The following is an 18583-nucleotide window of genomic DNA, read 5'->3' on the forward strand; positions in this document are numbered from 1 at the left end:
TATATGAAGTGGATATTTAAATTAAATATTTGGTCAATATTAAACAAGGATTTGATCATCCTGTAAGTGTAACAACAGATATTATCAGCCCTTTGCTGCTCTTTGCAGGCACTTGTAATAATATGATGACATTTACATAAATTTTTATTTTGTATTACATTATGTATTTTAAAAGTGTTATTCAATGAAACCATACGATTATTAATTAATAATTGTTTATATATAATGCATTTTATGAAAGTTGTAAAGTGCAATAAAAAATATTATTTGAATAAAGAATTTTTTTTTTTCATTCGTAGTGAAATTACAGTTAATTTTCTTAAGGGAACATGGAAACTCTAATAGAATATTAAGGAAGAAGCGGTGGGTGATATTATTAAGATGTTATTAACGTCAAAATTACAAAAAATTTCACAGAATTATGAATGTACCTAAAAGTGATGCACAGGCTTCATCTTAGACATTTTATCTTTTTGTTATCTTGGCGCCGGACAACAAATGTCTTTTCCTGGGCATAGCTGTCTATCAGTTATGATCATTTGGAGTCAGCCGCAAACATGAGGAGGGCGCGGATGTGGGAATAGAGCGTCACGTACGCTTGGCCTTTCTACTGCGTTCACAATAAAACACATTTTTGGTATTTATGTATATATGTTGATAATAATATTTTTTTTTTTGAACAACTGAGTTGGTTCCCTATGCAAACTGCATACTCTGCGAATAGGGAGCGGCAGTACTGTATATATTTGTTAAATATCTTAATGGTTATGTATATGAAACAGCTTACATTTGTGCTGCAATAACAGTACCTATCAAATTGAACCTAACAGTCAAGTAGATTAAAATTTTTAAATGTAAGGATTAATTGAATGTAAGCATCTTGTAAATAATAAATCAATTCTAAACTCTTTTTCACTAAATAAATAAAAATGGTTAAATTAAATCCTTCAGTGCATTAATAATGCTGGTGCTTAAGAGAATACTTTATTACTAGTAAAGTTGACATATGTATCCGTTTTACACAAATGACCAATGAAATATGCCCAGACACAACATCTGATTGCAAGGCGGTGAGTCTCCACTTGCTGGGAGCTTTTGCACATAACTGCCATGTCTGCTGCTTCTGGATTCATGTCATAAGTTGGTTTTGTAATGCATGTGGGTAAAAGATCTCCAAATAGTGGAACTGGTTCTGCATATCATTCTCATGTGAAGACTAAGAAAGGTGAACATTTGGCCTACCTGGTGTTTTGGCTGTGGGTCGCACCAGTAAGTAACTCAGAGGAGAGGTGGAGTTACAGTCCTCACCTGCCCAGCCCAGGTCACACACACACCTGAGTTCATTACTGCACACCTGCAGCACACACACACACAAAGACAAAGCAATTATAGAATGAAGTCTAACAGCAGCATAATGCAACAATTATACCCACCATACATTATCCCATTAGCCTATGATAAATGTGACATTTAGTGGCTTTTAGATAGTGTGGTGTATATAGTGTCTATAGTAATACAGAGATGTTTCTTTCTCTATAAATATCAGGCTTCTCTGTTTAAATGAAAGCTGTCAGGTCATCTTTCCCACACTTAGATTATTTGGCACATATATTTTCACAATAAATTAGAAAATTACAAGTTAACAGTACAAATCATCTCCTTATTATTTATTCATTTATTCATATATATATTTTTCCAGCTGAAACTGGATTAGTGGCTGACACAACTGTCACAATTCACACCACACACAATCCCTCACCCCATGTCCGGAGCAGATCACCCTTTCGTTGGTGCCGGGGCATGTGCTGAAGTTGAATTCCTGCACTGGGAGGCATTTGTGATTAAAGCAGATGCGATCCGTCCCACACGCCGTTCCATCCTCTATGTATCCCAAATCAATGTCACCATCAATCAGCACATGGCCTCCACTGAAACATTCAAACTCACGTTAGGAAAAATCAATCACATAGAAAGCTGAAGTGAGAGTGTTTGTGTACGTACCTGCAGTCCAGTGAGGCGCTGTGCTGGGCCACGGAGAAAGAAGTCAAACCTCCATGTAACTCTCCTAGTCTGGGTGCAGGAGAAATGTTGGAGCACAGCAGGTATCCACAGTGTACATCCCTAAAACACACACATGCACACTTCTTAATCTAGATAGAGTAAATTAAATTAAGATAATGTCATAATAAATTATAAAAAAAGTAATAAGTGCAAGATTAGCACAAACTAGGAAATTATGTGATTTTAAGCATCATTTTCAAGCCTGGAAAAATTCATAGAAATTTCTATAATATAAAATAATTTTTTAAATATAAAGTATACATACACACACTTTTAAGGTTAACACACTTCCCCATCAGTGAAGTATGAGAGTCAAACTCACTGTTTTTTGCACTGAATCCAGGTGTCTCTGTCACGTCCACAGTTGCCCTTCTCTGTGCCCTCCATGTTGAGTTTCTCATAGCAAAACTTATCAGCCGATGTTGCTTCTTTAGAAACAGAGACTCACACATGTCATAATTACATCAGCACCGCTAACTGAAATAAGTACTACAATAAATAACATTAACACTGAAATAAAAATTATTTAAGGCTCAAATACTGTAGAATAGAACAGTATTTTACTGTAGAATAAGCAAAATTGCTACAATTTAAATTAAATATAAAATGTAAAAATAAACAATTATTTAAAAAAATTATGAATAATGTAATAGCATATAAATAATTTCAAAATGGCCACTCACTCTCTCCCCAGATGTATTTACACTGTCTGTCCTTGGTTTTGCACCTGCCATTGAAACATCTTCCCTAAAATTAGTGAAATTAAGGAAAATAGGTTACACTGACATGTCAAAATAATAATAATAATAATAAAAAAAAAGATAAATAATAAATTATGAGTGTGTGTGTGTGTGTGTGTGTGTGTTTGTATACACACACACACACACACACACACACATCTATATATACATTTTATATACATAAAAACTCACTTGGTCTTTCTCACATGTATACCCATCCATCTTGTGTAGGTTTGGAGGACACTAAAAATATGGAGTTTTACATTTTAAAGCAGGTTTAGAATGGCATACTTTTTACTTATTTTTTAAATAAATGTCATATGCAGTATATCAGGTAGAGTAGGATATGTGAATTTGATGTATGCAAAGAATACCAGTATGATTTACTAGATTTGTAGAAATGTGCAATATACAGCAGAGCACACTGAATGTAATACTGTGTCCCATAATGCAATGTGTTTGACTTGGACCAGAAGCTATATCTTATATAATCATGTTTATACAAGTGACTGCCATACCATTAAACCGATTAAAAACATTAAGATACAAAAAAACGAACTCATCTACATCTCAGATGGCCTGAGGGTTAGAAAATGTTCAGAACATTTTCTTTTTTTTAAACTATTCCTTTGATGAATTTATTCTACCGCTGTATGATGTGTTGTGAGATGTACGTAACATTGCCCTCACCTGGCTGGAGTTACCAGTGCACATTTCAGGTATGTCACAATCATTGACAGCGTCACGACAAAGCACACCCATAAACTCCAGCTACAGAGACAGCAAAAGGATCATTAAAAGTCACACGCACAAACAGAAGGCTACAGAGTTTTCTTGTTCGACTAAGTGTATACCTGACAGTTCTTACAACAGAGACCATCACTGCATTTGGCTCCTTGAGTCAACATACATTTCTTGCAGCAGTTCTCCCCTTCTCTAGCACACTCCTGCAGAAAGACAGAAAAAAAAACCTGAATACATATGCAGTGTCAGATTAATATGATCATGATGTTGATGTAAGATCACTCACGGCTGGGTTTCCACAGTCGCACTCCTCTCCTGCCTCCACAAAACCGTTTCCACACTCTGGAGGATCCAAGAGCTACAGAACAAAAAAAGAGGCATAAAGCAAAAGCATATCTTTTATAATAGTTCATAAGAAAAGCATTTATTTGAAAAAAACTATTTAGTAACAATGTCTTAACTGTTCATTTTGATTAATGTAATGTAATGAGTTCTGGAGTGCAGATTCTGTGTGGGTTTGGTGACATACTAAGGAAATTGTATGCTATGAACACACAGACAGAACTGAAGTGGGTTTACCTTTGAAGGTTTGTTGAAGAGACACGCACCACCTCCACTGTTCAGGAAATCATGATACTCTTCCACGTTACAGTCAGAAAATCTCTTGGGTAAGTAGAAGCTGTTAGAGAGAACCACAAAGCACTAGAGTCACACTTCCTAACTTTACTTCCATGCCCTGTGTTTAACACAACCACCGAGACAGGCTATTAAAAAAAGTGTTTGTAATGCTAATCAAAGTCTCAACTGAGCTGAAACTGAAAAGCAACAAATCTTAGCTCAGTCAACACGTTTACATGCACATTGTTTTCTGATTAAGGTATTCTAGCCTTCTAATTCCTCAGTGCTGCACATGTAATCATATTACAAATAAACTAAGATATGCATTTTTTTCCTCACTACTCCTGTATGGAAATACTGGAGGCGCTTACCAATAGAGGATAATTATTTTTCTTTGACCATATGTAGAAGAATAAGTGGATGTTCCTATTGCAAATTTATCATTATTACAGGGAAATACCAACAGCTATAAATACCAACGGTTCTGTGGCAACTAACCTCTTTTTCATTCAGACCAGCAGAGGGCAACAACCAGATTTGTTGAAAATAGATTGTAAGAATCAGTCAATTCCCTGTATTTACAGGCAAAGCTTAACTCTTCAATATGGTGGACATGCAGTGTATTACATGCTTATTAGCATGCTTCTTACTTACAGATTGGCTGTTTATTAGTACTTATTAAACACGTATGAATGCCTTATTCTGCATGCCTTTTTTCTTATGAACGCCCTGCAGTTCACGAAGCCTAGTTTGGAAAACCCTGGTCTGAAATACCATTCTTCCTTTTAGGTGAATCCTCTCTGATTCTGATGACACTTTCCTCATTTTTATGTCTTTATCCTCTAGATTCAGTTTATTTACTTGTCAACACAGAGGTGTGGCAGTACGCTCAAACTGTACGAGAACGCTGAACACTGCTCAGCTTGTATCAGCTGGGTCGCTGCCCTCAATATCATTTCGAGGCTGTAAGCACTATTCCAATCTGTGACACTCTGCAACAATGCAGTTTCAGGAAGCCGTAACCAGAGGCTGAGAATCAATAAGTGCATATCTCACAGTATGCCATGTGTGAGTGGTTACTCTTCATTTACCAGATGCTGAGTGTCATCCTGGAATATCAGGTCTTACCTGTTTGAGCATGGGTAATTAATTTTAAAGTGTTGCAGACTTTTTCACAGGATTGTTAAAAATGGAAGACACACGTAAAGGGGGAAAACAGAGAACACAAAACATCCTGCCACATTAACAATAGAGTTAGTGGATCAGATCGGACATGCAGGTTTCATGGAAAATAAACCTCTTAAAACATCCATCAATGGAGAGACAGATCGACATGAGTGTGTCTGTCTGAAAGGCCATTGACACTAGTGTTAATATCATGAGCCGTGAAAGTGTGCTGTAGCTTTTAGGAAATTATGAATATTTATTAATATATCAAAAGCAACCCAACTACATCATATGTGCATGTCGAAACCAGAGGACTTTCTCATACTCAGAAGTTTGGACTTTTTGCCCCAATAGTCCCATATTCTCCTGATAGTGAAAACGTGCTTAGCTCTGTGTGGTGATTACAACACTTTTTTTCTCCGTTTTTCATCTTCTACACATGATATTTCAGTTTGGAGGTCCAAAGGAGGAGTTGAGGAAACCTTTGCATTGTAAAAACTGTCAATGACTAATATATGAATTCAGAAACATGACTTGAGGAGAGAGGAAATCTTATTTGAGAAGCTAAGCAAACAGCAAGATGGAGGGTGAACACACACTGGGAGTGCTGGTGTGAATTTCAGCTTACGTCCTGTCAGTAAGCCATTACACGTCAGATGGCAGATGTCAGTCGCTTTTGTCACCATAATTCTGATTATCTAATTGTATTATAAAAGCAGACTTTTGTATTAGAGGTAGACTGTGTGTGTGTGTGTCACACATGCTTTATAACGTTTGGCATTAGCATGAAATCATGATTGTTCTGTTCTTTTGTGTATGAATGACTGCAGACAGTTTTAAACACTTTAAAGGGGACATATCACGAAAAATTTGATTTTCCTTGATCTTGTGAAATAAAAAAGTGATACTGTTAGTTTTGGATCTCAAAACTTCCATTCCAAAAAAAAAAAAAAAAAAGAAGCCTGTTTAATTCTAGGAGGTGGAAAATACTGAAAGATCTTAGCCAATATTTTCAGACTGAAATGCATGATATTACCCCTTTAAGCTGAGAGGAGCCCAATAATCCTCTCTTAACGAAACATGTACCACTATGAGCTATCAGCTGAATTAAAAACCAGTAAAAAAGAGCACACAGGAAACTACAGAATATTCCAACACAATGCAGCTTCTGCCATATTGCTCTCTTGACTGAATAAAACTGAGGTACTAATGCTATTAGATGGAGTGAGGGGCTGAAAAGACTCAGCAGCAGACTGGTCGACAGGACACGAGCGAGTAGCATGACACAACCAAGCGTCTGCTCACCTGCTGTCCCATTTGGGATTGGGGGGAAATGCAAAAGGTATTAAAACACATGGATAAAGACAAACCAACACAACACAGACGCACAATATGACATGAACAAAATCGCATCACCTCACATCAAAGCATTTCTCAAACAACCACTGTGAACATTTCTGAATCTTTTTAAGCATATATACTAATCATTAGTGGTGGTTTGTTATTCTGTTAATAAAATGTTTTAATTTGAAACTGACAAACACTGTCTGTAAATGTTTGACCAAGGGCAAATTTGAAACGTGAACAGTGAAATGTCTAAATCGACATGTGAAATGTCAACAGTGGAGAGCCAAGCATAGAAAATCAGACTAAAATGATCAATAACACTTTCTCAAGACAATTTGAGGATATCATGCTCTTATTTTACACAGGAGTTCATATTTCAATCTTACAAAAATGCCCTATTTCACCCCAACATCAAAAGAAAAAAATATAGATATAAAAAAAAAAATAAAATAAAGAGAACAGAATTTATAGGGTTTATTAAGGGTAATTAAGAACATTAACATTCATCTGGATGTCTTCTGGAGTTTTTGTGTAATGTTCAATTGTGATTCTTATTACTGTAATAAAACAAAATAATGTCTGTTTTTTTGGCACATTACAATAATAAGACTTGATTTTAGGGTGAAATGTGAATGTGAAATCTGCATATTTTGTGGAAGGCTTTGTGAGATTCACTTTCACAGACTGTAATGCTAATTTAACCACGCATCAAGAGTCTGTGAGGCTCCCATGAAAATGATAATGGGACACAAATATGAGTAAGAGCTGAGACAGATGAATTGAGAAGCCAAATTATTTACTGCCACCTAGTGGAATTCACATAGTGTTTAAATCTGTCTCAAAGTTTCTCACTGGCTGCCAGTTTACAGCATCTGACGTGACAGAAAGTGTTATGGATCAGCAAGTGGCACAGATTTCAAACACTGTTACGTTGACTACATTTCATTTAAAGTTATTAAGCAACAAAACACAGGAACACAGACTCAGCACAAAGCATGACAGGCTGTTTTAAGACTAATATGAATATACAATAGGGTCTCAAAACATTAGTCAGTTATGTGTATGTGTTAGGAAATCTGTGAAATCTGCTTTATTAGAAACTTACCCAACATCATCCATTATGCAACCAGACCATTTATCTTCACACTTGCACTCCCCTGTGAGGGAAAGACGGATTACAGTGACAAACGATGAGAGTCTGTTTGTGAGAGTACTTCTGTATTTACTGACAAAATACAAAAAATATCAAAGTTAGAATAGGAATCGAGAAAACTCACCATTTAAAATGCGTTTCTTATCAGAAAAGATGCCGATATTTTGTCCTAGTGACTGGGCGAGAGTTATGGCCATTTCTTCAGTCTTTCCATACTAACAAATTAGAGGGAAAAAAAACACCCAGACTGATAAACAGATTCATCTTCATTAGTTAAAAGCATCTTTCATAACCACAAACCTCATTGACTCCGCCTCCTTTTGTGAGTGAACAGACTCCGCCCATATATGAGGCTCCTCCCCAGTTGCTATGGAAGCGGTTTCCCCTAGAAGGAGAGGGAAAACTGATTAGAAGTGCCACTTTATCTGATCATAAAACTAATGTCTGCTTTGTATTTTTTGATAACTTACGAGAAAAGGTGAACGGAGTCACACTTTTCTTTAATAAAGTCTCTTCGGTACTTCATAAACTCTCGTAATGTCACCATGGGATCGTCGTTGATGTTAAATCTGTTGTCTGCAGCCCATGTTTCCATCGCAACCAAGACGATTTTAGTGTTGAGTTGCTCTTTGAAGTACTGCAGATACAAATAAAACATTGTTATTAACAAGAGGGGAAGAAAGAATTCTATCTTTTTCAAGTAAGTCTGAATCCACAAGACACAGATGATGACTGCTGGATGATGGATGTTTTTTAGTTTTAATTCTAGAGCTCCATTTTGACATATTGAACAACAGACTGAAGCAGATAAATGCCAACTGTCTCTCACAGAAAGAGAAAGAGAAATGGAGGGATGTTTATGTGACTGTCAAGGGCAGACAGACTGACAAACAAGCAGATAAAGCAGCTCATGATGTAACTGTCAGAATACAACAAGGTCTGTTTGACTTGGGAAACCGATGAGGATCAGGCTTCTGTTTAATGGATTTGCAGTGTAAGAAAAAAATATTAAAAGGATATATATTATTAAAGTGAATAATAGAAGACTGAATTGTATATATCAGCAACTTACCAGATCAGCCATATTTACAACAGATTTGGCATAGTTATTCGTTTGTCCAACGGAAAGACGATGTTTCTTGTACTGGGAAAAATGAATGTGATTACATAGTCAAATGAATGCATTACAGGCATTAAAAAAGAAAAAAAAATATAAATTGGTTAATATGTTGGTTAATTAGGTCACTCATCTTACCATTAAATGATCATTTATGACCATCAGCTCTATATATTTGGTCTCATCTGAAACACTCCGTGGATTTCGCAATATCTGTGTGAGAAATTCGAAAGTGCATCAATTTCATGTAGTTTATGACTCTGATTAGCTCTGAGACAGTGACAATGAAACTGGAATCATAATGATTCTGGATCTAGGGGTGTACTAGAACATGCTCTCATGCTTGGTGGTTTGAAAAACACATTATTTTTCACATAATTTACATTATTAAAATACCTTTCTCCCCAGCTTTGCACAAAGGCTTGATTAGTTCCGGTTTTGATTAAGGCCCGCCTTCCAAAAAATGCAATGTGTTGTGATTGGTTAGCTATCCAAGTGCATTGTGATTGGCTAACAGTACTGCCACACCTCTTGTCAAAGTAGCAAGTTCCAGATGGCGTCAATATTGCCATCAATATTGATTCAGACCCCAAGAATATTGAACAAAAGGATCACGCAGAAACTTTGCACCCATGGATATCGCAAGACATATTGGAGTGGTAACGTTATTGTTGCTGTTGATTTTTTGTTTGGCGGCATAAATATGCAAATTCATTATCGGAGAGCAGAAGGCATTGTTGGAGTAATAGTGATTGAGGTTTCCCTGGTAAAGGCTGTACACAGGCGTCCTGCTCACAACGCTGCTTTATCAGAAATTACATGCATGATGAAATGAAAATGACATCCAATTCTCTGACATGTAGACAGTCGGTTTCCTTCAGAAATACAGTGATATAAAAACACCCGCATTCAATACATGGGAAACACTGTAGTCTCATGATTGAAGTGTAAATACTGCAGAATACATATTGGTCTAGTATTCCACGGTCAGCAATTTATTATAAAAAATGTTTTCAAAATTGTAACATACATATTTACATACATAATTATTCAGGTGCATGTGTAGGAAAACTTGACACTACAGCACATTTCTTCGCCATGCTCTTGTCTGATGCACTCAACCAAGAGTTTTAAAAATGACTTCGCCCCTCCCCACCCCCTAACCATTTGAATTTCCATAGGCTGAATTATTTTAATCATATTCTAATATTTTGTGATATCACAAAATCCCGGAAAACAACGCTATAGCCTAAACCAGCCATTTGTTGTAGTTCTTGAAAAGGGATTTTTTTTTTAAACGTTTGATCTTTTTTATGCCCAAACGTACACACTGACTAAAATTCAAAAAGTGAAAAAGCACAATAGGACCTCTTTCACACACAAAGTGGGGAAAATAATTCTTAAAGCATTCGAGACTATCAGGAACATGTTACGAAATAATGAGGTGAATTAAGATCTAAATGGAACAATAATAAATGAAAATATTTTAAATCCCCAAAAAACAATGTATCACACACTCTGAAGTTTTGTTCATTCTTGTGCATAGACTGACATGCATTGACACTGCGTTGTCATGACAACAGAAGAGTTTAAAAGTTGCACTGAAGCGAGTACTGCATGTTTTATTCATATTTTGTTAAAGCCTTCCAGCAACATCAGTTAAAAAATTCTAGACATTCTAGAACAACAGAATCAAATGATTATTCTATTATTATTTTAAGGGGTCGAATGATGTTGCTAAAAACAACATTATTTGGTGTAATGAATATGTTTATGGGGTTTAAGGTTCAAAAAACACATTATTTTCCACATTCTGTACACTATTGTTTCTTCTCTATGCCCCGCCTTTCTGAAACCCATTGATTTTTACAAAGCGAGGTGTGCTCTGATTTGCCAGCTATCCAGTGCATTGTGATTTGCTGAATACCTCAAGTGTGTGATGGGCATGTTACGCCCCTTAACATACTGTGATGCCCTGTCTGGCCGGAGCGATGAGACATAAACATTAAACCCATCATAAACATGATATAAACATGATTTCTAGTCATGTCCTCTTTTGGAAGGCAAAACAAAGTAGTTTCTCTTTCTCAGTGAAACACACATGGGCTATACAACATGGCGGCAGCAACAACAATACTACAATGACAATAAAAGGTATTTCTTCTTTGTTTGCGTGAACATCTGGGCGGAGTTATGCAAATCTTCCCACATAGTGACGTAGACATGTGTGGGTGTGTTAGAACGAGCCGATTTAGGGGGGTGTGGTTGACTCTTAACTTTTATAAAGAAAATCTATTTGGATTTGAGACTTTAGTCTTTGCAACTTTACGGATCTTCTTTATGCACCAAGAGCTTGTAACATTCCAAAGAGAAAGGAAAATTTTAATCTATTTTAAAAAGGAAAGCATTCTGAACTAATCGTCATTCCCAATCCTAGTGACAAACATGTTTCATATCATCACCCTTCAGCATGCAAAACATGAGAAACAGCTGATCTATTCATTAGTGCCATAAAGAGTCCACAGCCCTGTTGTAAATATTTGATGGGGATTACAAGAAAGACACAGAAGAAACAGAAAGAGAGCAGCACTTACAACAGCACTGAAATCACATCAGATCACACACACACACACAAACACACACACACACACACACACACACACAGAAACCATGAGCCATGCATGCTTTAAGTATACACACCTGTCTCTTTTTCCTCCTGTGGGAGGCACTAGACAGTGGAGGGTTCTGGAACAGTGTCTTTGCCAGGTGATCTTAAACAAATATATTTACTATCAGAATGGACACTTGATCACAAAGTGCATGCACACAAAACTAACTCATTCCTCTTTATTAATTATCCCCCATGGACCCTTATATATAGTATTTGCATGCTATATACATCATGCTTTAAACTGGAACACGAGATGGTTCATACCTGCAGAAATGAAGTCCTCTGGGAGGTCCAAACCAGGAGACTGATAAATCATGTGCACATCAACCTCCTCCTACAGGGAAAGAATCAGAGGATATGATATGATTCATATTTGTCAAATGCCCTTTTGTAACACTTAGATAGTTTGACGAGACAAACCGTTATGTTTGTATAAGAAAGAGACAGACAGCACATATAATAATGCAAGTCACATTTTGATTTAGGCAATTTGTGTCTAAAAGTTCTAAATGTACTAATTACAATATTCTGTAGACCTAAACAAGTTTGTTACACTATGTTACAGTTTTGTTGTTTTAATTAATATTCCTCAAACGATTTTTTAAACGTTTATACAGAATTTGACTTAAAAATATGACTATCCTATTCACAAATGTGACATCAAGCTTATTGTGAAGAAATAGTTAAGACAGTTAAAAATGATGACATGGAAAATGAACGTTTTGACTATCGTTTGTTGTAGGCTCTAAAATACAACTCGATTTGCTTGAGAGAAGGCTCCACAGACTGTGTCGTTTAAATTAGCAAAATAATTGTCTTTTAAAATGCCACTGTACAATTGTCACACTGTTAATTTGAATATTTATACTGGTTTTGCGTTTATTCACATTACACTGATGGTTTTATTGCACAAGTGAGCGCACATGTGACGTCACAAGGCACCCGCCTCAGTGAGTTTGTGCGCGCTCCCGAAGAGTCCCAAAACATAAACACTACACGACGAAACCGGACAGAAGATCACCAACTGCGTGATAAAATGACAGTCGTTTGGAAAGGAGTCGTTTGAAGCTCACTATTAATCAGGTATGTGCGATATATTGGTCTGAAAAGAGTGTCACTCGGAGGAAACTAAAGCGCAACAGGTTGTATCATAATGTTAGCTGTTAGCTGAGATTAGCTTGTCAACGCTCGAATCTACTTTTAATTAATCAAAACAAACCATAAACACCACTGTAACTTTAAAACAATATAACTTTAAAATAAGTATCTTCTGATTGACACAGCAAGAAAATGCTAATTCTTACAGAGATGCTAATGTCTGACTTTTTTTTTTTGTAATGACAGCTTGCGCACAACTCTCCATGTAAACAGTAACGTTACACATAGCTATTGTACATATACACAGAGACATTTATTGTGGTCTACACTTAAAACACATTAACGCTTAATACACACACTCATACTTAATACGACTCATATTTAAACATTGCAAGCATCACTGGATTCTGACTCATCTTTACTGTATGTTTGTGAAGGAGTGGGCATTACAGTAAGATTTCCAGTAACGTACACTTTCTGTATTTGCATACAATCGTATGAAAACTTTCCCTTTGTAAGCAAACTTTCAAATTACCTTAAGACTGCAGAATGAAATATGGAGAAATAAAAACGTAGCATTTTTCTCATCATTCCTCTTGTCTAAAAATGTCATTTCATGTCCCCTTTCCCCACAAGGTTCCAGTTTTTCTCCTGCCTCCAGCCATGTCTTGTCGTGACGTTCACGCCACCAATGCTTTCGCCTTCATCATCGCAATGCTGTCAGTGGGTGGTCTGATGGTCGCCATGCTCATTCCCCAGTGGAGAACCACCCGCCTTCTCACCTTTAACCGCAATGCTAAAAACGTGACCGTGTACGATGGCCTGTGGACAAAGTGTGTGCTGCGAGATGGTTCTTCAGGTTGCTATTACTTTGATGCAGACTGGTATGCCAAAGTAGACCAGTTGGACCTCAGACTACTTCAGTTCTGTTTACCTGCAGGTAGGTGCTAATGATGGGTTCAATGAACTTGTTCTTCAGTTAATAAAGCTGTATTAAATACATTTTCCTCCCAAATTAAATTTTTCCCATTTTAATTCTGTTTTAATAGCTTCATTTTAAAGAGGCCATATGATGATTTTGACTGTTTTCTTTTTGTATCTGCTGCTTATGTATAAAATCCGCAAAGTTACAAAGCTCAAAGTCTCCCATAAAGGGATTTATTTCTTCAAACAGAGAACACTGCTCCAGACTTGCCTAAAATGATTGAAGCCTAGATATTACTTCTGCAAACATCTAGATCACAGTTTAAAATATTAGCATAATGCCTGCTCAAAGGCATATGCAAAGAAAGACGGTTAGGTGAACTGTAGTCTCAGCCTCAGACGTCACGCCCACGGACCGTTGGCTGAATGCCTGATACATACGGCACACAAAATTGGAAATACTTAAGGAGTTTCTAAGTAGTCATTGAAAAATGAAATTATACAAGATTTCCAGGAGATGTGTGTGTCGCATTTTTTAACGTTGTGCCTGGAAACAAAGATCAAGTGCCACCTTCAAAGTGGCCAAGGTTTCAAACCAAACAGATTGTAGTTAAGACCTTTGGGTTTCTGCGTCTATATGACAAAGTTTTGTCCAATGTAATGGTAAAACACTCGTGATGTGACTCTTAGAGCAGCTCTGGAGATGAAGTTCATTTGTAGTGTCCTATGACCTATATATAATGAGACAGTGGTTGCTGAAAACACAAGCTGTGCCGCTCATTTACTTATTAATCTACTTCATATTAAATGGCAGTTTTTTTGTAGTTTATATTCACTGACACTAATCCATATCACAGTTTGATTACATTTACAGCTCTACTTTTATTTATCCAATTTGTGCCAAATTCCAGAACATTCTGCATTGTACACTAAATAACATTTTTTTTGACTGGTTTCAGTTATTCTGTCCTCATTTGCGTCACGGAAATCATAGGGTTTATTCTGTTGACATCAGCCTCTTCTCTCCACAGGCCTGCTGTTTTCCAGCTTGGCTCTTCTGCTTTGCCTCACTGGCATGTGTAAAACTGCTTGCTGCTCCAAAACTCCTGATGACATCAAGAACTCCCGCTGCTTGGTCAACAGCTCAGGCTGCCATCTAGTGGCTGGGATGCTTCTGTTTCTAGGCGGGGCAATTGCCATGCCACCCTCTGTCTGGTTCCTGTTCCACACGCGTAAGCTTAATGAGCGGTATGATAATCTGTTTGCTGTTGAGTTTGGGGTGTATGTGGCCATTGGCAGTGCTGGTGGTCTAATCCTAGCCGCTCTGCTGATGCTCATGTGGTATTGCATGTGTAAAAAACTGCCTTCACCCTTCTGGCTACCTCTACCTGAAGTTCCTGCAATGACCAACAGCCTCTCAGCTCAGCCCCTCATGGCCAATGGCTTGCCTTCTCCCATGACATATGCGCCCCAGAGCTTCCCTCCGGCTGTTCTGGATGCCCCCACTTTTTTCCCAGCACAGGGTTACCCTCAGCCTGCACCCACACAGCCTATGCCGCCCCATGTCTACATGCCACAGATGTCCATACCTGATGGTTACGGTATAGAACTTGGAGCCTCACAGGCATATAGTTACGCTCCCTCTCAAAGCTACGCGCCTTCTCAGGGATATGCCCCATCTCAAAGCTACGCCCCCTCACAGAGGTATGCTGGGCACCGCTATTCCACACGCTCCCGTATGTCTGGCATTGAGATTGACATTCCTGTCCTTACAGACTGACAATGAGTTAGTTGTTTCAAATCAAACAGGTAAAACTGGTGTTCTCTTCCTAAAAATTAGTAATGGTAAATTAACTGTGGCAGGGAATTTGAAGTGAACAAAATAAAGTGAAACTAAAAGAAATGCCTTTTATTCAATTTATGTAGCCAGGTGCCTCTTAGTAATAGCACTGAAAATGGCCATACAATGTAAAAATTATCAAACCAATAACACAGGTGCAATTAGAAAGTTGTGTACCTCTCTCAATGAGTTTTATTCATAAAACCCAAGCAGTACACATTTCTGTGTAAACTGTTAATAATTTCCCTGAATATGTTGCATTGCATTAAATTCAGTGTGACAGGTTTACGTATTATGTACACAGAAATTCATTCCGTTCACGTTGCATGACCTTATGTCTTTTTTCTGCTTTTAAACCTCAACACTAACACTGAACTTTATGTTGATGTTAAACACTGTTTTAACCTGTTAGTGAATATGCCTGCTAACATCTAAATGTGATTAGTAAATGCTTAAAAGAGACGCAACCTACAGTTTTATGACTGCTTACACTATTCCTACTGTCAATGCCATGAATTTTCATATTTGCCTTATTGTTGTAATAACTGAACATCATGTTTTTTTTTTTTTTTCTAAATTTCTGATGTTACATAAAGTGAAGGAGAAGTAGATTTACCTGCTGTTTATTATTATTTTTGCAATGGAAATACATTTTTATTTCCGTTTTGTTGTCAGTTTAAAAACTGTCAAGATGCTACATGAACACTTGTGTAACAGAATCTGTTTTTATTTTATTTTATATATGTTTAAGGGTTCATTACTCATTTCTGCCTGATGCCTTCGAGCAGTTTAGCTACTGTTATCAAGACTGTACTACCACTTTTTGATTTATGCTTTGTAATTAGCCTTACATGAACTACAAACCATGAATGAAACACTACACTGCATTCCACTCTCTCCTTTTAGTGCAAATGTTTTTATTGCATTTTAAAGGTGTCACACCAGAGAAGTCATTGCAGTGTAACTCAGAGCATTTTAATTAAATGCTGTAGTAGTATGTTTGTTTACTGTTACATAGTCCATTGCTACATTTTTTTAAAAAACACTAATGTCTCTAAAACAAATAGTTCCTATAACATTGCCTATGACATATTGCACAGATCAATTTCATCTTGCCTGTTTCTACAAAGCTCTATTGCAAAATGTTTATGTCATTTTTAATATGTTTTTTAATACATGTATATGTGTGTGAGTGTGTGTGTGTGTATATGTAACCTGTATAGAGTACTAATGTGTTGATTGCAATTTATTAAATTAAATCTGCTGATTTATTGAAATATAGCATAGAGCTGTCCCTTGTTGTCTGAATAGCATTTCCCTAATATTTCCCTAATAGCAAAGTCCCTAATATTTTTTTAAAAAAATTATTAGGTAAAACGTTCATTATATTGAACAATATTTAATTATTTTTATCTTTAGTTTTTTTTAATCAATATTTTATTAATAATTTACCCAAAATTTGTTTGCTATATGCATTTTATGCTTAACAGATAGAGTACAATGTCGAAAGCTTACAAACCATTACAAATCAGTCACTTAGGTTCCTTTTTATGTATGATTGCAGCTCACTAGGTTTTGGAACAGAGAGCCAGTCAGTCTCAAGACGTTAAACAAAAGCTGACGTGAAATATCAGACAACTACAGTATTCAACATTTTCATCACTGCAATTAGCAGACACTAGTGATTTAAAGTGAATTTGATGTGCGTATTATCAGATAAGCATTTCTTGGGAAATGACCTTGCTATTGTTAGCGTCATGCTCTACCAGCTGAGCTACAGGAACACTACACATCCTGCCAGCACACTTCTGCACGCTTGCACTCGCTGCCAGGGGGAATATCAGTGAGCTAGATAAGAAAGACGAGGGAGACACAGACCTCGTTTCTATGGAGGTTGCTCCAGTCCACCACCCATATACTCACGTATGAGAGACAGCACTTAGTGAAGGATTAGCCGTATAACGCAGATGGCCTCTCAGATGTATTGGTTTAAAATAAGATGGGGTTTTCTGTATTGGAGCAGAGGAAGGGGTGTGAGTGTTCTCTTGGGGACTAGTTTATGAATAGAAAGCAGGTTGGGGGATGGCACACTTTCATTTTTTTGGAAAGTGTGTTAAAAATGTTGAGGGGGTGGGGTGCCTGCTGCCCTGTTCCAGAGACGATCACCCACCCCCAACACTAACAGCCCAACTGTCCTCTGAGTCTAAAAAGACATGGAGAGACAAGTAAGAGATGTCTCTCAAAACACAAACACGACTTTAAGCAAACTAAAGCCTCATTCAGACTGTCAGCCCAAATCTGATATTTGTGCAAATCTGATTTAAATCAGATTATATTAAAATACTCTGAATGGCAACAAACTACGTGGAATTTTTGCAGATCCGTTTCGAGCTACATTCATATGTGGTTTAAGTCCTATTCAAAACGTATTCCTAGAAATCTGTTTCAGTCTGACCAGTCAGGTAAGATTTAGCATAGCTTTTTCACATTCTCACACCACGTAAAATATAAACAGTTGTAGAAAACTTGCTAAATGTCTTTGCAGAAACCAGCTTTTGTAGTTGCGATGTGCAAATCAAGTGGAAAAAGAAAATATACCAATTGCAAGAATACACTTTTTGAGTTATGAAACTCAACTCGGAAACCACATTCCAGCTTCCTGCATATTTGCTGCTACCTCATAAAACAAAATATAATCCAGCGTGACGGCAACATGTTGTCATGTCATAAAACCACAGCTGTATTGCAAACTGTATTGCTGTTATTGTTTCAAGCGCAGGCGTAACAATGCAACGGCATTGCCATAGAAAGTACCCACTGCAGATATTCAGTAAAATGAATGAGTGCTACGGGACACACAAATCAGATCTGAACAGTTGTGACACACAGTGTGGAGAGTCATCTAGCTCGGATTCCAATCGGATATTCACAAAAATCGGGATTTGGGTTGACTGTCTGAACAAGGCTTAATTACATCATGCATAATTTAATTAATTGTATATATCAATATTTGATATTTATTTTATTATTAGAAATTAAAATGGTGTATCAGCAGACAGAATTTGGCATCATAAATTATCTAGTTCTGTCTTTTATATTATTT

At 36.9% G+C, this 18583-nt stretch overlaps 2 protein-coding genes across 4 annotated transcripts in view; one reads left to right on the plus strand and one right to left on the minus strand.

Annotated features, from left to right (window-relative positions):
- Nucleotides 1–18583, minus strand: part of LOC128030397 (disintegrin and metalloproteinase domain-containing protein 22-like) — a 59554-nt gene that overhangs the window by 13318 nt on the left and 27653 nt on the right. For all 3 annotated transcript variants that reach the window (XM_052617986.1, XM_052617984.1, XM_052617985.1), the window contains exons 7-24: nt 11883–11952; nt 11648–11718; nt 9086–9160; nt 8903–8974; nt 8301–8467; nt 8131–8215; nt 7955–8045; nt 7783–7834; nt 4125–4224; nt 3832–3903; nt 3656–3748; nt 3492–3572; nt 2994–3044; nt 2745–2808; nt 2384–2489; nt 2002–2121; nt 1760–1928; nt 1243–1354 (exon numbers count right to left, since the gene is read on the minus strand). In XM_052617986.1, coding sequence (XP_052473946.1) covers nt 1243–1354; nt 1760–1928; nt 2002–2121; nt 2384–2489; nt 2745–2808; nt 2994–3044; nt 3492–3572; nt 3656–3748; nt 3832–3903; nt 4125–4224; nt 7783–7834; nt 7955–8045; nt 8131–8215; nt 8301–8467; nt 8903–8974; nt 9086–9160; nt 11648–11718; nt 11883–11952 — 1651 coding nt within the window. The remainder of the gene's footprint in view (nt 1–1242; nt 1355–1759; nt 1929–2001; nt 2122–2383; nt 2490–2744; nt 2809–2993; nt 3045–3491; nt 3573–3655; nt 3749–3831; nt 3904–4124; nt 4225–7782; nt 7835–7954; nt 8046–8130; nt 8216–8300; nt 8468–8902; nt 8975–9085; nt 9161–11647; nt 11719–11882; nt 11953–18583) is intronic.
- LOC128030420 (claudin-12) lies at nt 12559–16761 on the plus strand. Its single transcript, XM_052618036.1, has 3 exons — nt 12559–12701; nt 13353–13656; nt 14672–16761. The coding sequence occupies exons 2-3, from the start codon at nt 13380–13382 to the stop codon at nt 15418–15420; spliced, it is 1026 nt and encodes a 341-aa protein (XP_052473996.1). The 5' UTR covers nt 12559–12701; nt 13353–13379; the 3' UTR covers nt 15421–16761.

The sequence above is a fragment of the Carassius gibelio genome, chromosome A16, assembly GCF_023724105.1.
Source record: "Carassius gibelio isolate Cgi1373 ecotype wild population from Czech Republic chromosome A16, carGib1.2-hapl.c, whole genome shotgun sequence".
Classification (NCBI taxonomy): Eukaryota; Metazoa; Chordata; class Actinopteri; order Cypriniformes; family Cyprinidae; genus Carassius; species Carassius gibelio.